This window comes from Oratosquilla oratoria, unplaced genomic scaffold, assembly GCF_046742065.1.
Source record: "Oratosquilla oratoria isolate Oo_2021 unplaced genomic scaffold, ASM4674206v1 SCAFFOLD208, whole genome shotgun sequence".
Taxonomy (NCBI): domain Eukaryota; kingdom Metazoa; phylum Arthropoda; class Malacostraca; order Stomatopoda; family Squillidae; genus Oratosquilla; species Oratosquilla oratoria.
The window spans coordinates 119,089-147,044 of NW_027467560.1; the positions used below are offsets into that span (position 1 = coordinate 119,089).

At 39.8% G+C, this 27,956-nt stretch overlaps 1 protein-coding gene across 1 annotated transcript; it reads left to right on the forward strand.

Moving 5' to 3' along the window:
* LOC143022857 (glutamate-rich WD repeat-containing protein 1-like) lies at positions 1-27,694 on the forward strand. The gene is made up of 8 exons (XM_076181241.1): positions 1-209; positions 4,335-4,471; positions 8,079-8,213; positions 10,569-10,779; positions 19,895-20,066; positions 22,573-22,741; positions 25,707-25,877; positions 27,519-27,694. The coding sequence occupies exons 1-8, from the start codon at positions 86-88 to the stop codon at positions 27,654-27,656; spliced, it is 1,257 nt and encodes a 418-aa protein (XP_076037356.1). The 5' UTR covers positions 1-85; the 3' UTR covers positions 27,657-27,694.
* The last annotated feature ends 262 nt before the right edge of the window (positions 27,695-27,956 follow it).

Below are 27,956 nucleotides of genomic sequence, written 5' to 3' on the forward strand. Positions count from 1 at the left end.
CTCAAACATAAACAAACCCAGACACGTGCATACTTACTTGGTGTTGTGGACAAGTCTTCAAACCTAAAAATAATTATAATTCGATATGGATACTGAAACAGAATCAGGTGAAGTTGTTGACTGGGAAATGGAGGAGGAAGATGAGGGAAAAGGCGATGGGTTGGAGTGTGATTATTCTGCGTATACATTATTTCACGCCGGACAAACAGGTATGTCGAATTTATAATCTTATGGAATAGAAAAGTAAAATTAGTTACTACCAGAAATAGTGAAGTCTCATACTATTTAAAGATATATGATTGTCAAATGAAAGTAATGGGAAAAGATATTGATAAAATCCAAATCGCTGGCCCGATTGACATGCAACTTGGCATGTGAAGGTTTTATGGGTCAACAAATTACCCGAGCATATCAATAACACTGCAGGACCTTCCTCTTGGACCGGTTTTACTAACACCTATCTCGTTGCCATGGCAACTGTTGCCAATTTAGAAGTAATCCAGATTTTACAAACCGCTGGCCCAATTGACATGCAACCGGGCATGTGAAGGTTTTATGGGTCAACAAATTACCTGAGCAAGTTAATAATACTGCAGGACCTTCCTCTTAGACCGTTTTTACTAACACCTATCACGTTGCCACGTAAACAAAATCAAACATGAACTGGACGCATCAGATTCATGGATGATATGCCTACATAAAATGCCGCTAAGCTCAAACATCAAGTGATCAATGATCTTAAGCTTCTCATTTCCTGGAGAAAATAGGTTGATAAACTTGTTTATGTAACTTAAAATTATGTTTATTGATGCCTTACCTTAATATTTTTACTCGGAAAACTATGTTGCCGAGTTTGATAACCAAATTTCCGTTTAAATCACTGAAAAATTGTTTCTATTTCAAGAATTGGGCATACAATTGCAAAACAACAAGGTAATTTGAATATCTTGCACATGTGCTGAACGTGGGAAGCATTCAAATTAAGCAAAAGCATCCTCATGGAACAGATGAGATGATGGGTTTTATTAATCCAGTATCACACAAACAGATTAATCACATATTTGGCTTTTGCATTTCAAAGATTATTTTTTTCTGTAGAATGGTTGCCTGAAGAAGTGGTAAGAAACCCAGCAAATTTCTTTGAAACAGATGGAATAAACAAAAATTGTTTAAATGATATAGAATTTACATCTTAGGACATTATAGAGGCCATCAATTAGTCACGCGTGGCGCCACTGTCGCCCATGCACTGTTTACATTGCCAACTTTTGTGGCCTGCTGGGTTTTGTTTAGTTCAGTTTGAATGCTTGCATCGTTCAGCACTTGGGCAGGGTATTCAGAATATCTTCTTGTTGTGCAAGTTTATGCCCAATTCTTGAAATACAAATTTTCACCGATTTAAACGAAAATTTGGTTATCAACCTCAGCAACCTCTATTGAAATAAACTCCGTGTGATGACAGTCTTTATTAGTACAACATTTTGCATGTTACAGCTTTTTCAAGTACATAGTCATAATACACATGACTGGGATTAAATAAGAAGAACTGGGAGAATGTGGGGAGAGAGGAAGGAAGGAAGGTAGGGGGCAGAGGGGTCACTAAATACTAGGAAAGGTTAGAGAGGGTGGACCAGATATCTGGGAACAAGAAAGGCTAGGGATAAGATGGAACAATTGGCTGGGTGAAGGGCATTAACTCACAATGAGTAATAAAAGGAAGAAAATAAGAAGGGTGGGTAATTGTTTACTGAGGATGGACAACGACGTTGAGAGGACAAAAAGGGGATTTTGAAGGGCAACTAGGGAAACATTAGAATTTTGTTGGCAATTCATATTAAAGGAATTAGGCGTGGTGAGATATTTAACATGATTCTATTTGTTCAATTGTGTTAGTTCCTTGAATGATGGTTGCTTCCAAATATTTTCTACGGATCTTGTTGGGTATGCATTTAGTAATCCTAGTGATCAGAGATGTTGACAACAAGTTTTGATGTATTTTAATTTATTTTTATTTTTTATATATTTTAATTTACAGAATTAATATTTGATAAGTTATATCTAGATATCACTTAGGTGTACACAAGGTAGCCATCACCATAGTCAAACTGATATTGATGGGACTGGACAGATGACACAAACATGGCATCTTGAAGCTCACATAGAGCTCAGTTTGTTAGTGTATTGCATTTAGCATTTTTTTTTCTGCCAAGAAAAATAGATGTTATGTTGATATACTTTAATTTACAAGTATGTAATTTTGTATTGATATATCGTGTAGGTATGCACTTCATTACTAATACCCTAAATTCACTTGTTTTTGCATCAAATCAAGTAGGTCAATCTAATTATATACCAATAGCTTTTTCCCACATATAAGGGAGGTAGCCAAATCAAAGGCATGCACCTACTCCCATCCATTCCACTACCCTTCACCATACTTTCCTCCACCTCATCTTAGCTTCTCTTAGATGACGGGTCATCCTTGTATCCCGCCCATTCCCCCTGGGTTAGAAGCAATGTAGCAAAACACGGTACATCCACAGCAAAGCTGCTTCACATAATTGGCAATCCCCCCTATCTGTTCCCCCATGCAGAAAAATGGAAGACGGGGAGAAATCCCTTCAGGTTACTTCAAAATATTATTCACACATAAGTGCTCCATCCCCCACCCCACCCCTTCCTGCATCACAGTATCATCTATACACAGTCCCTCTCCACTCATCTCTATCTCCTGCCTTCTCCTTTCCTTGCTCAACAGAATTCCCTTCTTGCTCAATGTCCCCTTCATCACATCCATCCATCTCATCCTCGGTCATCTCAAGTTCACTCTCTCCACCTCTGCCTTCCACACTATTTTTACTAATCTTTCTTCACTTATTTTTTCCATGTTTCCAAACCACCATAATACTCTTTCATCAGCCCTATCTGTCATCTCCTTTTCCACTCCTGCTCTCCTCCTCACCTCCTCATTTCTCACTGTCCAACCTATTAACCCCTACCATATTTCTCAGACATTTCATCTCAAACATGTTGACTTTTCCTCTCTCCTTCTCTTAAATTCTAAGTCTCTGCCCCCATACAGTGATATCAGTACAATCATCCCTTCATACAATCTCCTCTTTGCATCAATTTCTAGATGCCTATTTCTCATGACACTTTTCAATCCCCTAAGACATTTACTTGCTTCTCTCAATCCACAATTTACCTCCACCTCCACTCTTCCATATCTTGCCACATGTGACCCCAAGTACCTAAAGTTATCCATTTCCTCCAGCCCCTCTCTTTTAAGACTTACTTCCAATTGACTGTGATCCTCTCATCGTGTACGTCTCATCACCTTACTTTTGCCCACATTTATCTTCAACTTTCTCCTATCGCATACCTTCCCAAACTCCGTCACTAACTCCCATATTCCCCCCTAGTAGGTAAAAAGTAAAAAATAAGTGATATATGGTAGAAATCAATATTAGATTTACATGAATCATACTATGTAATATCTATTTCTGATATTAGAGAGAGCAATTCCTGCATGAACTTTGCATTTTCTGTCAATCTGAAGATTTAAAATGCATCAGGAAATTATATAATTATTATTTTCTCCACATGCAAGTACCTTAAATGCAAATTCAGGATAAAAATATTACCATTACCATGCAGTGTGCTGAAACCTCATTTTAGTTGGATTGGATAAATTTTGCAAGATGTTTGCTGGAATCTACAGGTTGCTGTACCAGTGGCAATACATATTGAACACATACCCATACTGTTTACATTGGAATAACTATATTATTTTGTTAGTAGAGATGCTCCAATCTTAATTTACCCCCTAGATTATTATAGTCACCCTGTAGATTACAATGAAGACCAATTAGGGAAGTTTCATGTTTATGAACTGCATCTACAAGACTTTTGTCTTCCTGGCTGCAAGTTCTTTGAGATATTATGGCAAATGTGATCTTGTCATCCATTTTGTGCTCTTTAGACACACCTCTGCACTACTGTACATCTCAAATGTTTTGTATTTTCCTGTAAACAGTTGTTTGTGGCAGTGTCTAATTGAAAGTAATTTCATAGATAGGATGCATCCCACTTCCAAAATGAGTGGAAAGGGGTAAAAAATGGTATCCTATGCACTAATGAAATTGATACTAATATGAGAAAAAATTTAATATTTACTGGTGACAAATGTCTCTTTTTCTAGATGTTTAATGGCTCATACTGAAGATCTGTGAATGTATAGTAAATTACTAACTATTTGTTTATATATTTAGATAAAGAGACTGTTCTGGCTTCCATTTACCTATTGTGAAGTCATCTTATATTCACCTTTTCAGGAGCACCATGTTTGAGTTTCGATATTCTACGTGACAGTTTGGGTGATAACAGGACATGTGATACACCAGCCACGTGTTATTTTGCTGCTGGAACGCAAGCTGCAAGAACTCATGTTAATAACCTGATGCTATTAAAGGTAATTCTAGATTGTTTTGATCCCATCTATGTATTAGTCTTTGTTTTGTTGTAAATAAACATTACAGTAAACCCTTGATATAATGGATCTTGATATACCGGATATTAGATATAACAGACAAAAATCTGAGCGGACAAACCCTTGCTATAACAGATGAAAATCCTTTATAGTGAGGGATCCTCTGTTATAACGGATCTTTGGATATAGGATATAACGACAGACCTCTGTCCCCATATTGTCCATTATATTGAGGGTTTACTGTAATTTCTAATCCTACTAATTTCTAATATCGGACAAATTTCTAGATATAACTGATCTGTCCGGTATTTCCATCGGATATAACGGATCTTCAGATATAACAACATGCCCTGTCCCCATATTGTCCATTGTATCGAGGGTTCACTGTATTTAAAGATTAAGGACTGTTTCACATATTTCAGTTCTCATAACCCAATTTTATGGAAACAGTTAACTGGTATCCCAGTGAGAAAGTGAAAGATAACACCCATATTAAGAAATATTTAAACTCAACAGTGCATAAGGTATACTTATCCAAACAAAATATATTGTCAGCATCAGCAAAACACATTATAATAATCCTGTTATTTTGACAATGGGATTTTATACATACAATAACTGTTGACAGTGGGAAAGGACTTGTGACCCATGGGACTCTAATTCCATTTTGGAGCTCTTTGGGATGGCCGGAATAATTCCAATATACCATATATATTTTGTTGGTCCCCCTTCCCCCCTCCATCTTGGGGGTGAATGTGGCAGGAAAGAGAGGAGTGAAGGTGGAGGTAGAATGTAGATTGAGAGAAGCAAGTAAATGCCTTGGGGGATTGAAAAGTGTAATGGAAAATAGACATTTGGGAATGGATGACAAGAGGAAATTGTATGAAGGGGCGATTGTGCTGATAGCACTGTGTGGGTTAGACATGCAACATAAGAAATTTAAATATGTTTGAGGTGAAATGTCTGAGAAGTATGGTAGGGGCTAGGCTGGTAGAATGAGAAAAAAGGAGGTGAGGAGGAGATTGGGGAGTGGAAAAGGAGTTGGAGATAGGGCTGATGAAAGTGTATTGAGATGGTTTGGACACATGGAAAGAATGAATGAGGAAAGATTAGTAAAAGAATTGTGAAAGGCAGAGGTGAATGGAGTGAACATGAGGGGGTGACCAAGGATGAGATGGATGGATGGGGTGAAACAGGCTTTGGGAAAGGGAAATGTCTGTTGAGGAAGGAAGGAAGAAGACAGATGATAGGGGTAAGTGGGAAATGGTTGTGTATGGATGATGCTGTGATGCATGGGAGTGAGTAGGGGGTGGGGGGTTTTAGGGAATATGTGTGAATGATTTTTTGAAGCAACCTGAAGAGATTTCTCCCCGTCTTCTCTTTTTCTGCTTGAGGATACAAGGAGTGGGGTTGCTGATTAAATGAAGCAGCCTTGCTGTGGATGTGCTGTGTCTTGCTGCATTGATTCTGACCCAGAGCAGTAGGCAAGATGCAAGGATGACCCATCATCCTGGTGGAACCAAGAAAAAGGCGGGGGGGAGAAGGGTAGTGAGTGGGAGTGGAGTATATGGGGATGAAATAGGTGGGAGTAGATTTATGCCTTTTGAATTTGGCTACCTCCCTTGTAAGGGGGAAAAAAGCCCTTGGTATATGTATGTATCTCTTTTTCTTTTCTATTTTCATCCTTTACTTTCTTCTTTCATCTTATTCTTTCTCTTTCTTTTTTCTTGTGTTCCTCTTCTTATTTCTCTGTATTTTTAGTTTTTAATTTTTTTTTTTCATCTTACTCTTTACTTCGTTTTCTTTTCTTATCTACCAACATTATTTTATTTGCATTTAGGTCTTTTCTAGCTTTTCAGGAAAACACCCAAACACCAACACTTACGATACATGAGGTGTGGAGTGAATATATGCTTCAGCCACTTCTTTATAAAAGGGAATGGGCTTCTCCCCTTATTAATCTCTTCAATATGAGTCAAGTTCTCAAGTGCAGCATCAGATACCTAATATATGGTACATCACACAACTCATGTTAGGAAATATGAAGTCATTGCTGTGTTACTCTTTGTCTTTCTCTCTGAGTAATAATAAACACAGAAAATGTGATCAAATCAGTTTACAGGATTCGGGGGTCACTTAGCTACAGCTACAAAATATAATCAAGACACCAATGCCGGCATCCTCAGATACCCACTCGCACATCGTGATGTCTACATAGGCATCATGAGGTGGTCATAAGTGGTGGATGTTTAGAACAAAATGGATGAGGCAACAGTGTGTGCAAAAACCATACAAGAGTTTAAGGACAATCTAGATGCTGAAAGATACAAAGATGGGTCACTATGAGCATAGCTCCCTACCCATATACAACTAGGTAAAATAGGCATCATTGTACAGAAGAGGTAAATTTGGTAGCCGGTCAAGTCATGTATCCACCCTCACCCATTCCACCCCCATCCATTGCCCATTTGTTTCCCTCTCCTATTAGCTCCTAACATACATATACAAAAGGTGAGATGAAAGACAGAAGTGAAAGTGGCTTATAAATCTGGAGGGTGTTTTGTCAGCAAAAGCCAGGGGGATGGTATTGCACTGAAGTAGAATAATAGAAGTAGTAAGGAGTGGTTTGAGAAAGGTAGCAGAAAAGGGGGATAGTAGAAGTTAAAAATGACCAACAATCTTATTTGGAGTGGAGATTAATTTTGTCATAATAATATGCTGAGTGAGTTTGTAGGGATGTCACCAGATTCCCTAGAATATACATACATACATATATATATATATATATATATATGTGTGTGTGTGTGTGTGTATATAGAATTTTTTCCCCTCTTGCAAGGGAGGTAGCTAAAGTCAAAGACATAATCCACTCCCACCCATTTCATCCCCACATACACCACTCCCATTCACCATCCCTCCCTCCCTCTTTTCTTGGGTCCTCCTGGATGACAGGTCATCCCTACATCTCACCTACTGCCCTGGGTCAGAACCAATGCAGAAAGACACACAGAACATCCACAGCAAGGCTCCTTCATTTAATCAGTTATCAGTTACATAAAACATGTAGTCAATACCTAATGTAGTGCATTAATCTAGAGGTTTGATGAGTTGTAAACATGTGATGATGAAAGTGATAATTTCGATGTATGGTCACTTATGATTCATTTCATAAATTACTGTAGATTTGTCAATGCTGGTGTGAAGCTTTTTTACAAAAGTGGAGCATGCCAACAGAAGACCTTTTGGTCCATAACTAGGTCAGATGTGAAAAAGATATATAATAATGATATAAAAAAATTATAATTATATTTTCATTCAAATTATATGAACAATCGAGATGAAATAATTAATGTATTACAGAAGGGGTGCCATGGTGATGAATAGAATAGTTTGGTAATAACCAGAATAAATAGATCATTACATCTCATCATGGAATGGGTTGAGATCCCAAAGAGATGCATAGAAAAACATGGTAATAGCCAAAATGAAAGGATAAGTACAGCCTGATATGGTAGGGGTTGAAATAAAACAATAAGCTATTTCACATGTGGATGTTAGCAATTTTGTGTCATGATCTTTTTATTTTCAGGTTAGAAATCTTAGAAAAATAAAACAGGATGAGAGCGATGAAGAAGAAAGCGATGAAGAATTGGAAGAAGAGAGTGAATTGCCAGTGGTAGAAGCTGCTTTGATCAAGCATAATGGATGTGTCAATAGGTTAAGAGTAAGTTTAGAAATGTTTTAATTGCTTATGGGAAGAGCTCTGGCACCAGCCAAAGAGGGAATACTTGGAGAGGAGAGAAGCAAAAATAAGGAAAGCTGTATCTCCAAGTGTTGCTGTGAGTGGAGGTTTTTGTATATTCCCATACCACTGTTTTGTCTGCTTTACACAGAGGATTATTTTGAAAGATGTACTGTAACTGTGTGTTATCACATACCACATATTCAACACACAACACAGATACACAAACCAACATGACACAACAACAGAACACAGATACACTAACCAACATAACACAACACCTACATACATACAAAAAGAGGGATTGCTGATTAGTTGGAGGACATGTATGATCTCTACACCCACAAGAAGTTTAGGAGTGACAGCAGATAGGTTTGTAGATCTATATAGGGTAGGTGTGTACTTTAACCTGGTCATCCCTCTTGTAATGGAAAAGAGGTTTACAGTATATGTCTATCCATCTACTTAGGAAGTGCTTGTTCCCCCATATAAAGGAGCCAAGGCACACAGCCACTTCCATCCATCACCCTCGTTCCCCCTTATCTTAGCTTCTCATGTATATGAATGTTAATGTTATAATGTTCCTTGCCTTACTGCTTGGGTCAGAAGGAGTGCAGCAAGACACAGGACCTCCACAGCAGGGCCTGCCAACCAGAGAAAAATGTAAAGATCAACCCAAACTATTGTATGGATATGTGAATGGTAAACTTAAAAATAAACAGGAGATGGTGCAACTATGCCAAGGAAATACAGAATACGCAGATGATCTAGAAATGGCCGAAGTCATTAACAATCACTTCAAGTCTGTTTTCACAAGAGAAAAGATACAGCATTGGAATGAAGGAAGCAAAGTGCAATCTCCCCCCTTGAGGGAAATAATAATAACACAAAAAGAAATATTGGAGTAATTAACGATCCTTGACATTAGGAAATTGCACGACCCGGACGGAATTGCAAACTGGATACTAAAAGAATGGAAAGAAGAACTAATGGACAAAATATACAACATAATAAGTTGCTCACTCAAAGAAGGAAAAATGCCAGCATTGTACATACATACATACATATACCAAGGCTTTTTCCCCCTTACAAGGGAGGTAGCCAAAAAGGAAAAGGCATAAAATCATTCCCACCCATTCCATCCCTGAATACACTCCACACCCCTCCACCCTCCCACTTATCTTAGCACCTCCTGGATGACGGGTCATCCCTGCACCTTGTCCACTGCCCTGGGTCAGAAGCAGTGTCGCCAGACTCAGCACATCCACAGCAAGGCCACTTCATTAAATCGGCGACCCACCCTCTCCGTCCCCCCAATGCATATAAAGGAGGAAACAAGGAAGAACCAACTAATTACAGACTGGTCTCCCTAACAAACACTGTAGCCAAAATTTGTAAGAAAATTATCAAGAATAGATGGGTAAAACACCTGGAGGAAAACAATATAATAAACCCATAACAATTTGGATTCAGACAGGGAAGATCATGTTCCACAAATTTAATCTGTTTTTACCCGAGACTAATAGATATAATAGGAGAAGGGGATGGATAAGCTAATTGTGCATTCCTAGGCTTACAAAAAGCCTTCAACAAAGTACCACACAATAAAATTATTTAATAAATTGGAAAACATAGGAGGGATACAAGGCAACCTACTAAATTGGATGATTTCCTCCATGGTAGAAAAATGAGAGTAGTACTCAGAGAAAAGTGTTCAGGTTGGAAGGAGGTGATTAGTAGCATCCCACAAGGATCTGTATTGGCTCCAATAATGTTTGCTATTTATGTGAATGACATGGATGATGATGTGGAATGTTACATGAGCTTCTTTGCAGGTGATGCTAAGTTGTTGAGGAAAGCGAAAACCAAAATGAACTGCGAATTACTACAGAGAAACCTGAACAAGGTTTGGAAATGGAGTCAGAAGTGGGAAATGGACTTCAACATGAGAAATAAATTGACAAAGCCCAAAGGGATTTCTCCATGTCTTTTCCTTTTCTGCTTGAGGGGATGGAGAGGGGGAGTCGCCGATTTAATGAAGCGACCTTGCTGTGGATGTCCTGTGTCTTGGGACACTGCTTCTGACCCAGGACAGTGGACAAGATGCAGGGATGACCTGTCATCCAGGAGGTGCCAAGATAAGAGGGAGGGAAGAGGGTAGAGGGGAATGGAGTATTTAGGGGATGGAACGGGTGGGATTGGTTTCTATGCCTTTGTATTTTTGGCTACCTCACTTGTAAGGGGGAAAAAGCCTTTAGTATATGTATATATGTAATAATAGAAATTATTATTGTTTTCAATTACTAGTTTATTTTCAATTGTTGCCCTTATTTCCAGGTTACAAGCTTGAATGAAGTGCCCATTGCTGCTACATGGTCTGAACTTGGTGAAGTATCTATTTGGGATTTAAGTCGAGCTGCAGATGCAGTGAATGACAAAGCTGCCTTGGAAGCATTTAATCGAACAGCTGACTCTGAGAAACCCCTGTTTACATTTAAAGGTCATTCAAATGAAGGTTTTGCATTGGATTGGTCCCAGGCCATGCCAGGTAGGTTTTTCTATGTAAATAGGTAGGTTTAATACAGATGTACTGTATCATAATGGACTGTCTTTCTGGACTCCTGTGGCCATGGCCACAGATTTGACCCAGGGATTAGTCAATGTTGCTTTGGTTCTCTTCTCTAGAGATATGTAGTCTTTTTATACAGTATGTTGTATGTAAGTAGGGCAGTGGTGGAGTTTTTTTTCATGATTGAAGAGAGGATTAAGAGAGTATTAGAGGCAATAATTGGTGAAGAACAGTGTGTGGATTTAGGAAAGGTAGGGGTTGTATGGATCAGATTTTTGTAGTAAGGCAGATATTTGAGAAAACTTGAACAAAAGGTAAGGACGTTTTTTGGTCCTTTATACATACATACATACATATACCAAGGCTTTTTCCCCCTTACAAGGGAGGTAGCCAAAAAGGAAAAGGCATAAAATCACTCCCACCCATTCCATCCCTGAATACACTCCACACCCCTCCACCCTCCCTCCTATCTTAGCACCTCCTGGATGACGGGTCATCCCAGCACCTTGTCCACTGCCCTGGGTCAGAAGCAGTGTCGCAAGACACAGCACATCCACAGCAAGGCCGCTTCATAAAATCGGCGACCCCCCCTCTCCATCCCCCCATTGCATAAAAGGAGAAGACGGGGAGAAATCCCTTCAGGCTGTGTCAAATTTTGCTCACACATACTACCTCACCCCCCATCCCCCCGCCCATTCCACCTCATGCATCACAACATCATCCATATACAACCATTCTCCATTCACCCCTGTCTTCTGTCCTCTCCCGTCCTTCCTCAACAGACATTCCCCTCTTCCCCAAAGCCCCCTTCACCCCATCCATCCACCTCATCCTAGGACGTCCCCTCATGTTCACTCCCTCCACATCTGCCTTCCATACCTCTTTTACTAGTCTTTCTTCACTCATTCTTTCCTTGTGTCCAAACCATCCCAACACTCTTTCATCAACCCTATCTCCCAACTCCCTTTCCACCCCTGTTCTCCTCCTCACCTCCTCATTTCTCACTCTATCTGGCCTAGTAATCCCCATCATACTTCTCAGACACCTCATTTCAAACACATTCAAAAAACTCCTTCTCTCTTCCTCTCTTATGTTCCATGTTTCTGCCCCATACAGTGCTGTTGGCACAATCACTCCTTCATACAGTCTCCTCTTAGCATCCATTCCCAAATGTCTATTCCTCATAACACTTTTTAATCCACCTTTATGGATTTGGAAAAGGCTTACACTCTTTAATCCACCTTTATGGATTTGGAAAAGGCTTATGACAGGGTAGACAGAAAAGCTCTGTGAGAGGATTTGCAGATATATGGGATTGGGGGAAAGCTGTTAAAGGCAGTCAAGAATTTGTATGAGAGTAGAACAGCCTGTGTTAGAAATGGAAGTGGAGAGAGCAAATGATTTGAGGTAAAGGTGGGACTGCAACAGGAATGTGTCATGTCACCATGGCTGTGCAATGTGTACACAGATGGGGTGGTGCATGAGGTAAAGGCGAGGGTAATGGCAGGGAATTGGAGATGGTTAAAGAAAATGGAGAAAGGTGGGAGGCAAGCCAATTGTTATTTGCTGACGACACTTGTGTTTGATGGTAGGTTCAGAGGGGGAGATTAAGGGATTTAATGATGCAGTTTGGGAAGGTATGCAGTAGGAGAAAGTTGAAGGTAAATATGGGTAAAAGTAAGGTAATGAGATGTACAAGGGGAGAGGATGGCAAAGAGTTGGAGACAAATATTCGTGCACACATCAGGTTGTCTGATGTACGATGATGCATTACAATATGTGCATTACAAAATATAAAGTTACTGCTGTTGTACTCATTCTCTTTCCTCCTGAATAAATATAATGTCACAGAAAATGTGATCAAGTCTGTTCACAGAGTATTGGGGGGGGGGCACTCAGCTACAACTACAAAATAGATATAATCAGGAAGCTAACACAGACATCCTTGTATACCCCACAGAGTGATAGATATATGGAACAAATTGGATGAAGAAATAGTGTATGCAAACACAATACAAGAATTTAAGAACAAACTTCATCTTGCAAGATACAAAAATGGGTCACCACGAGCATAACTCCCCTTCCCTTATAATACAACTAGGTAAATGATGATATGGTTTAACGTCACAAACTCCCCCCTATCGGAAGGCTAGGATGGTGCCTCTCACAGAACTAGGTAAATACTAGGTAAATATGTAGGTGTCATTGTATCAAGGGGTTAAAGGATATAGGGGAGAGGATGGAGGAATGGATAGTTTTAGATCCTTGGGGTCATGTAGTTGGAAAGGGAGGAGTGGAGACAAATTGTAGATTGAAAGAAGCAAGTGCCTTGGGGGATTAAAAAGTGTAATGAGAAATAGACATTTGGGAATGGATGCTAAGAGGAGATTGTATGAGGGAGTGATTGTGCCGACAGGACTATATGGGGCAGAAACATGGAACATAAGAGAGGAGGAGTTTGAATGTGTTTGAGATAAGGTGCCTGAGAAGTATGATGGGAGTTACTAAGCTGGATAGAGTGAGAAATGAGGAGGTGAGGAGGAGAATGGGGTGGAGAGGGAGTTGGGAGATAGGGTTGATGAAAGAGTATTGGGATGGTGTGGACACATGGAAATAGTAAGTGAAGAAAGATTAGTAAAAGAGGTGTGGAAGGCAGAGGTGGAGGAGTGAACATGAGGGGGTGACCAATGATGAGATGGATGGATGGGATAAAAGAAGTATTGGGAAAGAGGGGAATGTCTGTTGAGGAAGCACAGGAGAAGACAGAAGGTAGGGGTGAATGGAGAATGGTTATGTATGGGTGATGCTGTGATGGATGAAAGGGAGTGGGTGTGGGATGGGGGTTTGGGGAAGTATGTGTGAAAAATAAATTGATGCAGCCCAAAGGGATTTCTCCCTGTCTTCTCTGTTTCTGCAAGAGTGGGGTGTGTATTTACCTAGTTGTATTTACCTAGTTGTATTTTACGGGAAGGGGAGCTATGCTCGTGGGGTCCCGTCTTCATATCTCATTTTATCTAAACTATTTTTAAATTCATGTATTGTTTTTGCACACACCACTTTCTCATCTAACTTGTTCCAACTGTCTATTACTCTGTGAGGAAAGCTGTTCTTTTTCAAATCTCTTCTATAGCTGTCTTTTTTTATTTTCTTTCCGTGTCCTCTTGTATTTCTGTCATCCCATTTTATCAGATTCTCTCTATCAGTAATTTCTATGCCTTTCATGATTCTGTAAATAGCTATCAAATCTCCTCTCTCTCTTCTTTGCTCTAGTGTCTGTAGTTTAAGTTTTTGTAGTCTCTCTTCATATGATAGTTTTGAGAGTGTTGGTGCCAATTTTGTAATTGCTCTTTGTATTCTTTCAATTTTTTTTATACATTTTTTTGTACTTGGTGACCATATCGTTGCTGCATATTCCAATCTTGGTCTTATCAGGGTGATTAGGATTTTCCTCACCATTTCTTCATCCAGGTATGTAAATGCCACTTTGATTGTTCTTATTAAATTATAAGTTTCTCCAAAAATCTTATTTATATGTTTCTCAGGTGACATATTATTCATAACAATGACTCCCAGGTCCTTCTCATTTTCTACTTTTTTTATTCCTTCTTCTCCCAAATTATATGATCCTGTTATTCTGTTTTTGCTTTTTCCAAATTCCATTATACTACACTTTTTTATATTGAACTCCATCTCCCACTTCCTACACCATTCTTGTACTTTATTTAGATCTCTCTGTAGTGATTCACAATCTTCTTCAGTTTTCACTCTTTTCAGTAGTTTTGCATCATCTGCAAAGAAGCTCATATAGCTTTCAATTCCTTCATCCATATCATTAATATATATAGCAAACATTATTGGGGCCAGAACTGTTCCCTGCGGGACACCGCTTATTACTTCATTCCATTTTGAGTGCTGATCTCTTATCACTACTCTCATTTTTCTTTCTTGCAAAAAGTCTTCCATCCAATTTAGCAATTTACCTTGTATTCCTCCTTCATATTCTAATTTCTTAAGCAACTTCTTATGTGGTACTTTGTCAAAAGCTTTTTTTAGGTCTAGAAATGCACAATCAGCCCATCCATCTCTTTCTTGTATTATATCTATTAGCCTTGAATAGAAACATATTAAATTGGTGACGCATGATTGTCCTTGTCTGAATCCAAATTGCCTTGGATTTAGTACGTTGTTTTTTTCCAAGTATTTTACCCATCTACTTTTGATAATTCTTTCACAAATTTTTGCTATTGTACTTGTTAGAGAGACTGGTCTATAGTTGGTAGGTTCTTCTTTATTTCCTCCTTTATATATAGGTACTATATTTGCTTTTTTCCAATCTTCTGGAACTTTTCCTTCTTTTAAGGAACTGCTTATTATGCTATGTATTTTGTCTGCCAGTTCATTCCTGCATTCTTTCAGAATCCAGTTTGCTATTTCATCTGGCCCGTGCGATTTTCTGACATCAAAATTACCCAAGTGTGTCAATATTTCATTCTTTGTTACTTCTATTTCTTCCATAGGGGGGACTTTTTCTTTCCACTCAATCTCTTCAGGTTGTATATTTTCCCTTGTAAACACTGATTTAAAATGTTTGTTCATAATTTCTGCCATTTCCATTTCCTCAGTGTATTCAACTCCTCCTTGTCTTAATTTCTCCAAGTCTTGTTTGTTTTTCAGTTTATTGTTTACAAATCTGTAGAATAGTTTTGGTTGATCTTTACACTTTTCTATAACATCTTTTTCATATTTTCTTTTTTCTTCTCTGCACTTTTGTACATATTCATTTCTATAACCAGTATATATTTTCCATTTTTCAGGTCTTCTGTCTTTTTTCCATCTGGTCCAGGCTTTGTCTCTTTTGTCTTTTAACTCCCTACAACTTTTGTTGTACCAGCATTTTACATATTCTTTTTCTTGTTTTTGTCTTGGGACATACTTTTCCACTCCTTTTTTGTAAATTTTTGTCAAAATATTCCATTTCTCTTCCACTGGTGTTTCTTCTTTGTATATTTCTTCCCAGTTTTCTTGTTGGAAGAATTCTCTTATTTTATCAAAGTTTGTTTTTTCATACATCATTCTTCCTTTTCTATATTGTTCATTTCTTTTCATATATTTTTCTTCATTAAGTTCCAGTTCAATCAATATGTGGTCACTTTTACCTATTGGTGTTTTATATTCAATCTTGTCCACTATTCTAGGTTCAGATGTAATTATTAAGTCTAGCCTCGATGGTTCTTCTTCATTTCTATACCTAGTGTTCTCTTGTATCCATTGTGTCATTGAATGGTCAGTAATCATCTCAAGTAGAGCATTTCCCCATGAGTCATCACCACTCTCTACTGTCATTTCTTCCCAGCAGATTTCTTTGCAATTAAAGTCGCCCATCATAACTATTCTTCCTCCGTCTTCCATTATTTTATGTGTCCTCTAACATACTTTTATGTTCACTCTCCTCCCATGAGGCTGTTTTCGGAGGCACATAATTGATCACAAATTTTCTGCTCTTCTTATCTCGGTCTTCCACTTCTATCATAATCATCTCTACTGTATTCTTTCCATATATGACACCTTTCACGTTTATATCCTTCTTAGTCAGGAACATAACTCCACCCCCTTGTTTTTTCTCTCTGTTTCTAATCCAATAATTGTATGCATCATGTCCTACACTGTTGGGTGGTAGTGGGCCTTTTAATTTTGTTTCTACAATTCCCATTATGTCCGGTTCTTTTTCTTTCAAATAATCATTCAGTTCATTCAATCCTGTTATCAATCCATCTATATTTGTGTAAGACGCTCTTAGTTTTCTGCCACTTCCATTGTGTTCTCTGTTTCCCTTATGTTTTTCTTTAGTATGTCGAACTGCTTTATTTTCATGTTCACTACTCTCCAATAGAATCTCTCTTTCTCTGACTCCGTTCTTTCCTCGTTTTTTGCCTTAGCTTCAAGTCTTTTCTGCTTTTCTGCCTCTCTTTCCTCCTTATTCATTTCTCTTTTTATATTGATCATTTGTTGCTAGTTTCCCTGTTTTGGATAGAATTTTCTCTGCCGTTGTTTGTGACCTAAATTTAATCTTAATTGGTCTGGTCTTATCTGTACTATATTTTCCGAGTCTGAATTTTTCCTCAATTTCCTTTATAATTTCTGGTTCATCTTCCTGGACTAATTTTAATAAACTGCTTACTCTTTCATTTTCCTCCTTGATTCTTGCGGTTCTATCTGGGTTATGTTTCTCTTCCATTCCTAATATAATTATACATTTCTTTTTGTCAGCTAATTCTCTTACTATATTCTCCTTCTGTCTCATCACTTTAATAACTGAGTCTTCATTATGTTCTTTCAATTGCTGTTTGACTATGTCAGTGAATGAAACCTTATTCCCTTCTTGGGTTGTTCTCCAATTTTTAGCTTCTTTAGCTATTGTGTCTCTGTTTTCATTACTATTCTTCTTCAATTTCTCATTCTCCTCCTTTACATTTCCTAACTGTCTTTTTAGGTCCTCTATTTCTTCAGTTAAGTTTCTGTTTGCCTTCTCTAGTTGTTCCAACCTTTCAATTCTCTGGAAAATGGAGTCAACATTACCTAACTTACGTTCCAAGTCCTCGATCACCTTATCAACTCTCTCCTCTAGTCTTATCAGTCGGGGGGTGGGGGGGGGGGGGTTGTGTCCCCCCCACCCTCTTTAAATCCCTGGAACATATTCTCGTCACTTTCTACTGTATTGCTCCTCTCTATACTTCTAATCTTTACATTTTTATTAGACATTTCATCATCGCTCAGTCTCTTGTTTACCTTTCGCTTGTCTGGCTGGGCCAAGTCTACTCCCTCCTCATTTCCTTCCATTTCCCTCAGTAATCCCTCCCCGTTTCCTCTTTCCCTACTTTCCCACTACTCCACGAGCAATTTCCCCCCCACCCTGTAAAAACACTAGGCACTTCTCTTTGCGTTGGGATCCACAGACTTCAGTTTTCTTCAGAACGTCATCCAAGCCGTCCATTCGCTGAAGTGTGTGTGTGTGTGTGTGTGTCACTGATTTAATGAAGCCGCCTTGCTGTGGATGTGCTATGTTTTGCGACACTGCTTCTGACCCAGGGCAGTGGGCAAGATGCAGGGATGACCCATCATTCAGGAGGAGCCAAGATAAGAGAGAGGGAGGGGGGTAGATGGGAGTGGAGTATATGGGGATGGAATGGCTGGAAGTGGATTTACCTTTGTTTTTTGGCTGCCTCCCTTTTTTAAGGGGGAAAAAGCTTTTGGTATATGTATGTAAAACTAAAATTTTTAAGCAGTCAAGATAGACAAGTGTGCTAGGTAGTATATGTACATTTTATAATTTTTCCTTTGTTTATGTCACAACCAACCTAAGGGCTAGGCTATATTGTGATACAGAAAGAATGATTAAAAAAAAGGTTGTTGTGGCCTTGGGCAGAGAATGTCAGGTAGGCTAATCAAACCATTTGTTAAAATAATTTTTTTATTTGCAATCATAAAACACATGTATGGGACATGGAAACATGTAAATAAACTTAGAAATGCAAGGGGCAAGACATAATGACAAGAAAATCTTAAATCTCAGTTATTCTATATGAATGAAATGGCTTATTGTCCAGTTACTAGACAAATGCAGCTAGTGCAGGATTTTGGAGTCAAAGCCATGTGCAGGAACTGGTGGGCAGATAAAAAGTATTCTAGTTGAGGGGCATGAAGAGTTGTCAGGTACTTTGCAGATGAAGGCAGGAAGTTACAAGAGATTTTATGTAATGAGTCTCAATTATGGTTGGTAGGAGACTTGCCAATGTAAATCATCAGGAATGAGTCTATGATACTTTTTCGGAAAAATAGGTAGTTATCGGAGAGAGATGTATGATGAATCCACCGATGGGAATTCTTTTGGTAGTTGGAGAATACTTTGGAGATTAGATAGTGTTCCATAGTGAAGAAATAGCAGAGAGGGAGTGGAGAGCTGCATTTAGCTTTCTTCAACTAGTAGTTTGGGAGATGTCCTAAATAACTCAGTAAAGACTCACAACTTGATGTGGGTATTACCTGGTTATGATAATGGGTGATATGCTCAGTAGCAATCAAAGAGGAGGTCAAAGGACTTGCATTTTGTTGAAATGACGGAGGAGAGAAATCTATGTAGTATTCAGACGAACCATGGTGGCATATCACAGCTTCTAGGAGATCTTGGCTCATCTCTCAGACGGTCCACCTTATACAATCTGCGAGTAGCTAGAAATGTAAGGTAGTTTGAGCTCTGGCCAGTGAGAAAGCAAATGCACTTTGACAGCCTTTGGCGAATACATTTTGGGCGCTTATGTCATTGGACATTACTTTTACCTTTTTTTTTTTTTTTTTTTTTTTTTTTTTTATCTCCTGTGGGGCTACAGGTAGCAGGATTCCTAGTCCTTTCCCCATCCCATTTTTTGTCGCCTCGTCCAACTCAAGTAGGAAGACTTGGTGGCAGCATTCCTTTCCCCCACCACAGGGTTAGGCAAAAAAAAGGAAATGAATATTCAGAGAAATGGTACAGGACAGTAACAAGGGGTTGGGGGACAGCATAATGGAGGGACAGTTGCAGTATAATAAAAGTGTCATCATTTCTCTATGAACAGAGATTTCCTCTATCACAGACAAAATGATGTGTGGCTCTGGTCCGAAGAGGCACTTTATATAGACCCAGGTGCCAAGATAGGGAAAGAAGAGGGTAGAGGGGAGTGGAGTATGTAGGGGATGGAATGGGTGGGAGTGGTTTCTATGCCTTTGTTATTTGGCTACCTCCCATGTAAGGGGGAAAAACCCTTTGGTATATGTATGTATGTCATTGGAGGAATGATTTGAAGTAATTGCACAGGAACAAGGAACCCATGTTCATTTACAGTATTACACAACATAGGTATTTTTCACAATTTAATAGATTTACATATTATTTACAGTGAATGATACAAATCATCATACATACACATACCAAAGGCTTTTTTCCCTCTTATAAGGGAGGAAGCCCAAAAATACAAAGGTATAAAACAAGCATAAAATTATTGAATGTATATTTTATTCATGCAGTGGCATGACACTTAGTCTTGGATATTTATCATTCAAGGTACACTGGCATCAGGTGACTGTGCAGCAAATATACATATATGGAAACCAAACGAAGGAGGTACATGGCAGATTGATACTAGACCCTATACAGGTCACTCTGCATCAGTAGAAGACATCCAGTGGTCCCCAAATGAACCTCACGTCTTTTCCTCTTGTTCCGTTGACAAAAGGTATTTATTAATCTATATACCAAGGGCTTTCCCCCCCATAAGGGAGGTAACAAAGTTGAAGGCATGCATCCACTCCCATCCATTCTGCTCCCATCCACCACCCCATCCTCCCTCTGATCCTAGCTCCTCATGGATGAAGGGTCATCCCTGTCTCCTGCTCACTGCCTGGTTCAGAAGCAATGGAGCAAGGCACAGTACATCCACAGGAAGACTGCTTCACGTAATTTCCCCATATGTGGAAAATAGAGAAGACTGGGAGAAATCTCTTCAGGCTGCATCAAAAGGCTTTTAAGAGAACTTTTTTTTGTAAAAAAAAAAGTTAGGGTGCCATTGACTGCTGTTATTCCCACCTTGTTACTTTGTTCATTTCTCAAACAAATATCTTGTACTTCTTGCTTTGGACCAAGAATAATACCTGTATGTATTCGCTGGTTGAGCGGGATAGGGCATCGTTACTTGTGGTGAAGGTTGAGGGGATGGTTGTTTGAATCCTGCCACTGGCGAAGTTGAACCAAGGGCATGGTTCATTAAATTCCACGCTACAAAGTAGTCCTCTGTAAGGGGCATCGTCCTAGCCTTCAGATGGGAGGAGTTTGTGACGTTAAACCATATCATCAGTGGTCCTGCAAAATGGACGAGAAAGATTCGCATTTTCAGAACCCAACAACTGCCTCACCGCCATTAGAAGGTAGCTAAAGTTATGGGTGCTAGAGGCAGAAATGTGAAAATGCCAAAAAGTAGGCTCAACTTTGGTTGATCACCACGCACATGCCCTTGTGCCCAGGTTCCTCAAATGTATGTACCTTGCAGTGTGCTGTGCATGGCTCTCTCCCTCTGGTGCAAGTTTGGGCCAAATCGGGGACATGATGATTTTTGGGGTCATTTTGATCACAAAGTCCAATTGGGCCACTATCTCACCCACAGGTTGAGGGCCACCAGGCCTCTTGTAGATTTCACTTGTACACCACTCAGGCCAAAGGTACAGGTACCAGAGGCAGAAATGTGAAAATGCAGAAAAAAAGGCACAAATTTGGCTGGTTGCTATGCACATGCCCTTGTGTCCAGGTTCCTCAAATGTATGTACCTTGCAGTGCACTGTGCATGATTCTTCCTCTGGTGCAAGTTTGGGCCAAATCGGTGACGTGGTGATTTTTGGCAAAATTAATGGATGCCCTTTGCCACATGTAACCTGGAATACTTAAACTTCTTCACTTCCAGCTGATCCAGGGCAGTAGACAAGATGCAGGGATGACCCATCATCCAGGAGGTGCCAAGATAAGAGGGTAGAGGGGAGTGGAGTATGTAGGGGATGGAATGGGTGGGAGTGGATTTTATGCCTTTGTTTTTTGGCTACCTCCCTTGTAAGGGGGAAAAAGTCTTTGGTATATGCATGAACTTCCAGCCTCTCACCCATTAAACTCACGCTCAACTCACAGCCGCCCTTACCCCTTGAACATCTCTTCACCTTATTTTTGCTCACATTTAATTATAGATTTCTCATTTTTATGTACCCTCCCAAACTCCGTCACTAACTTCTTTAATCTACTCTCCAACTCAGACACAAGTGCCATGTTCTCATCAAACAATGGTTGGGTCACTTCACACTTCCCTTCACAGTATGATTAATGATTTGGTTTAACATTGTGAAACCCCCTATCAGGAGGATGGGACCGTGCCCCTTACAGAGGATTTTGTAGTATAGAATTTAATCAACCACACCCAACTCGCTGACGGCAGGGTTGAAACTGCCTTCACCTCAACCCCCACCACAAGTAGCAACACTTACACACCTACAGTAAACCCTCAATATAATGGATCTCGGTATAAAGGACAAAAAATCTAACCGGACAAACCCTCACTATAATGGATGCAAGGGATCCTCGGTTATAATGGATCTTCGGATATAATGACACCCCTGTCCCCATATTGTCCGTTATAATGAGGGTTTACTGTAATTTCTAATACCGGACAAACTTTGGGATATAACTAATCTGTCCGGTATTTCCATCGGATATAACGGATCTTTGGATGTAACGAGAGACCCCTGTCCCCATATTGTCCATTATATCGAGGGTTTATTTTACTTGGCCAGTGAGCATCCTACTCCCACAGTATATAAAGAAAAATGATCAATAGCTTATGTTTTGAAAAGCAGGCATCTCCACTATAACAGTGGCACCACATATACATGGCTCCAGTGACCATTACAGAAGATATTAACTTATTTATAAAATGCTGTGTCTTGTGGCAGTGGACAAGGTGCAGGGATGACCCGTCATCCAAGAGGTGCCAAGATAAGAGGGAGGGAAGAGGGTAGAATGGAGTGGAGTATATAGGGGATGGAATGGGTGGGAGTGGATTCTATGCCCTTTTCTTTTTGGCTACCTCCCATGTAAGGGGGAAAAAAACCTTTGGTATATGTATGTATGTATAAGATGCACTTTCTACCAGAAATTAAAACAAAATGTGATGTAACTCTTATATCAGTATTTGTTTATTATTTCAGTATCAGAGTATGGGATGACAGAGTTGCTCCCAGTGAGGCATGCATGCTAACTGCAGCTAATGCACACAGCAGTGATATTAATGTTATCCACTGGAACCACAATGAACCATTCCTTGTATCAGGTGGAGATGATGGCAAGGTCTTCATATGGGATCTAAGACAGTTTCAGGTAAGAGAGAAAATTTCATTCTGTTATATGAATCTGACATGTTTTGGATAATTTTTCATCAACCTGTTCATCTTCATAGTTCTTTCTCACACCAGAAGGCATTTTCTCTTCAAGGGAGGTGGATGAGTCAAAGTGTAGACTTATCTTACACCAGTCCAAAGGCCATTTGATGCCCCTCCCATCTAAGCTACATGTGGATATAGGGTCATCTTTGTTCCCTGCCATACTGCTTGGGTCAGAGACAATGCAGCAAGGAGGTGGAATTCCTCCAAAATTTAGTAAAATTATCTTGTATTCTTGAACTCGTAGAGATAATATAGTGTATAGATAATGCTGTTATGCAAGGAAGGGAGGGGCGGGGGATGGGGGGGGGGGTTAGGCGGTGCTTATGTTTGAGTGATATTTTGATGCAGCCCAAAGGGATTTCTCCCTGTCTTCTCTTTTTCTGCATGAAGGGATGGAGTGGGGTTGTTTGCCGATGAAGTGAAGCGGCCTTGCTGTGGATGTGCTGTGTCTTGCTGCATTGCCTCTGTCCTAGGGCAGTGGGCAGGACACAGGGATGACCCATCATCCACAAGGAGCTAAGATGAGAGAGGGAGGAAAGGGTGGTGGATGGTAATAGAGTGGGTGGGAGTAGGTATATGTCTTTGATTTGGCTACCTCTCTTATAAGGGGGAAAAAGCTCTTGGTATGTAAATAGATAGATCTTGTACTAGCTACAGTGGGATGGGTGAGGTGGATGGATGTCTTGTCAGGCAACCTCCCTTGCAAAGGGGAAGAAGCCTTTTGGTATGTATTTACTAGTTGTATCTTACGGGAAAGGGGAGCTAAGCTTGTGGTGTCCTGTCTTAGTATCTCTCCATATCCAGTTTGCTCTTAAATTCTTGTGTTGTTTTAGCACACACTGTTTTTTCATCCAATGTATTCCATATATTTACCACTCTGTGGTTAAAGCTGTTCTTTTTTCAGGTCCCTTCTATAACTGTCCTTTTTAAGCTTCTTTCCATGTCCTCTTGTGTTCCTCCTATCCCAATTTAGCAAGTCTTCTCTGTCAAGGACTTCCATGTCCTTCATAATTGTATAGATGGTCAACAAGTCACCTCTTTCTCTCCTCTGTTCCAGAGTCGGCAACTTCAGTTTTAACAGTCTTTCTTCATATTTACCTAGTTGTATTATACAGGAAGGGAGCTATTCTCGTAGTGACCTGTCTTTGTATCTTTCAGCATCAAATTTGTTCTTAATTTCTTGAATAGTATTTGCACACACTGTTGCCTTATTTAATTTATTCCAGATATCCACCACTGTGTGGGAAGCTATTCTTTTTCAGATCTCTTCTATAATTATCCTTTTTTTTTTTTTTTTAAGTTTCTTTTCATGTCCTCTTGCTTTTCTCTTGTCCCACTATAGTAAATAATCTCTACCTAGGACTTCCATTCCTTTCTATATGCTAAGATAAGAGGGAGGGTGGAGGGGTGTGGAGTGTATTCAGGGATGGAATGGGTGGGAATGATTTTATGCCTTTTCCTTTTTGGCTACCTCCCTTGTAAGGGGGAAAAAGCTTTGGTATATGTATGTATGTATGTATAAATAGTCAGTAGATCTCCTCTTCCTCTTCTTTGTTCCAGAGTTGGTAGTTCCTATTTGGACAATACATACATACATATACCAAGGCCTTTTTCTCCTTTACCAGGGGGGTAGCCAAAAAGGACAAGGCACAAAAACACTCCCACCCATCCCACCCCCGAAAACACCCCACACCCCTCCACCCTCCCTCCCATCTTAGCACCTCCTAGATGACGGGTCATCCCTGCACCCTGTCCACTGCCCTGGGTCAGAAGCAGTGTTGCAGGACACAGCACATCCACAGCAAGGCCGCTTCATTAAATCGGCGACCCCCCCCCTCTCCGTCCCCCCATATAAAGGAGAGGACGGGGAGAAATCCCCACGGGCAGCGTCAAAAATTATTGCTCACAAAAACTACCTCACCCCCATTCCCCCGTCCAATCCACCTCATGCATCACAACATTTTCCATATACAACCATTCTTCATTCACCCCTGTCTTCTGTCCTCTCCCGTCCTTCCTCAACAGACATTCCCCTCTTCCCCAAAGCCCCCTTCACCCCATCCATCCATCTCATCCTAGGATGTCCCCTCATGTTCACTCCCTCCACATCTGCCTTCCATACCTCCTTTACTAATCTTTCTTCACTCATATTTGGACAATATGACCATGAATGTGTGAAGCAAGATCACTTTAACCCAGTCATACATGAGTTGCCCCACAGCTATGTGAAATCATCTAGCATTACCTAGAATAAAATCCATAAAGTGCTCCATTGGCACAAACTGGTGGATCAAGATAGTCTTAATGTATTCATACTTAGTGTTCCTCTTCAACCAAATGCAGTCATCTGCCATTAGCTAAAATAAAATTCCTAATGTGCAGCATCAGTAGAAATGGTTTTAACAAAATGGTTTTAACTCATTCATACCTACCATTCTCTCTCTGTCAGTCCCCCTCAGCCAAGTAAAATTGTCTGATGTTGGATAGAATTTTATTGAAATTTTATAGAAATTGTATTAGCTGGAATTACAATCCCAGAGATTCATTGCTCCAGAGACCTTCTTGCAGAAAATCAGCAGCCTCCAAGAATCGGGCAACAGCTTCCATTTGGGACCATAACTCACTTAGAGAAGATACTGTGTTGTCTGTGTCAGGCATAGTAGTATCAGGTGGTTTTTGTCTTCTGTGTGGTGGTTATACTTGGGGGAGTTTGAGTCTAGCCAGGCCTATTCTGTGTTGGTATTGTTTCAATGACAGATGTTGTCCAGAGCACTGACGTGCTAGTGTGGTTTTTGTTTGATGGTAGAGAGTTTTTTCTATGGGACATATATCTTCCTAGAGACTCAACATGTGCAAAAATGGGTCAGGTGAACATGTTACTAACTGTATTACCTTTTCAGCAAGGGAAACCAGTGGCAGCACTTGAATATCACAATGGTCCAGTGACAACAGTGGAATGGCATCCAGCAGATTCATCTGTGTTAGCAAGTGCTGATGACAACCAGATTTTACAGTGGGACCTTGCTGTTGAAAGAGATGCTGATAATGAAGATGGCAAGAATTCAGAAGAAGTAAGCCAGAGAAAGAATCATTAATATTTATCTAATTTTGTTTGATTTTCTTTTTCTCCTCCAGTTTTCTGCTCTGTATGTGTGAGTGAGTGTGATTCATCATGGTCATGGATTGACTGTTTGACTCTTGATTGACAGCTATTTCTCTCCCAGGTGGGAGCTTGAGGTATATAGACTGAGGTATATAGACTTGACTTGAGGTATATAGACTGATCAGTGGGAAATGCTATGACCTTACACTGTTCCTCACCTATTAATCCAAATGTTCCTCTCTTAATCCTCATAATTAACACCTTCCCAATTGCCTTTCCATCTACGCTCAACAAAGTAATCTCTCTAAAACGACAGCATTCATATTTGTCCCTTTTTCCTTTGTAAAGTGGAGCTATACATGCATTTCTCCAGTCCTCTGGCATACTCCTCACCTTTGAGCACATACTGAACAACCTCATCAGGCAATCCACTCTAACCATTCCTCTCTTTGTCAGACACTGCATGACACTGCCTGACTAGCTTTCATCATTGTCAATACTCTTTGTACTTCATCTTATTCCCTGTCATCTTATCACAATCGTTTTTCTAGCTCCCACTGGAGGAAGTGGATAGTTTTAGGAACTTGGGGTTGTATGTGGCAGGAAAGGGAGGAGTGGAAGTGGAGGTAGATTATAGATTGAGAGAAGACAGTAAGTGCCTTAGGGGATTGAAAAGTGTAATGAGAAATAGACATTTGGGAATGGATGCTAAGAGCAGATTGTATGAAGGGGTGATTGTACTGACAGCATTGTATGAGGTAGATATGGAACATAAGAGAAGAAGAGTTTAAATATGTTTGAGATGAAATGTCTGAGAAGTATATAGGTTACAAGGTTGGATAGAATGAGAAATGAGGTGAGAAGGAGAATTGGGGTGGAAAAGGAGATGAAGGAGTATTGGGATGTTCTGGATACATAGAATGAGTGAAGAAAATTTAATAAAAGAAGTGTGGAAGACAGGTGGATGGAGTGAACATGAGGGGGCGACTGATAAGATAAATGGATGGAGTGAAAGGGGCATTGAGCAAGAGGTGGATGTCTGTTGAGGAAGGAAGAGAGAAGGCAGAAGATAGAGTTGAGTGGAGAATAGCTGTGTATAGGTGATACTGTGATGCATGGAAGGCAATGGGTGGGGGATAAGGGTAGGGAGTGGTTATGTGTGAATGATATTTTGATGCAGCTTGAAGGCATTTTTCCCCATCTTCAATGTTTCTACATAAAAGGAAAGAGAGGGAGGGGTCATTGATTTAATGAAGTGGCCTTGTTGTGCATGTGCTGTGTCTTGCTGTATTGCTTCTGACCCAGGGCAGTGGGAGAGATGCAAGGATGATTCTTCATCTATGAGGAGCCAAGATGGGAGGGAAGGAGGGGTGGTGGATGGGAGTGAAACGAGTGGGAGTGGAATTATGCCTATTGACTTTGGCTACCTCCCCAGTAAGGGTGAAAAAGCCCTTGGCATGTGTATGTATGTATTATTCCTTGATGATTTGAGGCACAAATTATGCTAACATATATGAACTTGGATTGTTTTGACTGCAAGAACTTGCTGTCCATAGGGGTCCTAAGTATATGGCAAAACTACATTTTTAATTGTTTTTTGGCATTTCAGGGATTGCCTCATCAACTGTTGTTTGTGCACAAGGGACAGCAGGAAATCAAGGAGCTTCACTGGCATGCACAAATTCCAGGTCTTGTTATTTCAACTTCACATACAGGCTTCAACATCTTCAAAACCATTAGCACATGAAAATTGATGGAAATTATGATAAAATACAAATGCAACCATTTTGAATTTGATTTATACCTTAATTTCTTGAACAGAATGAAAATAATCAGGATTATACAGGGTGGTCTAAAAGTCATTGAGGGGTTTCAACTTTTAACAAGTGCCTTAGTTGAGGTACTTCATAAGTTGAGGTACAAGCTTTGGATATGATGAGAATTGGTAAGGTTTCTGGGTTGGATGGGTGTCATGTGGATTATCTGAAGAAGGTACACTAATACTGGACTGGCTAGTGAGCTTGATTAATGTGTGTCTAAGAAAGGG

Excerpts from the sequence above, each read along its gene's own strand:
- LOC143022857 (XM_076181241.1), top strand. The coding sequence starts at position 86 with ATGGATACTGAAACAGAATCAGGTGAAGTTGTTGACTGGGAAATGGAG. Across the intron at positions 20,067-22,572 it reads TCTTGTTCCGTTGACAAAAG|TATCAGAGTATGGGATGACA; the intron begins GTATTTATTAAT and ends TTATTATTTCAG. Across the intron at positions 22,742-25,706 it reads GGGATCTAAGACAGTTTCAG|CAAGGGAAACCAGTGGCAGC; the intron begins GTAAGAGAGAAA and ends TTACCTTTTCAG.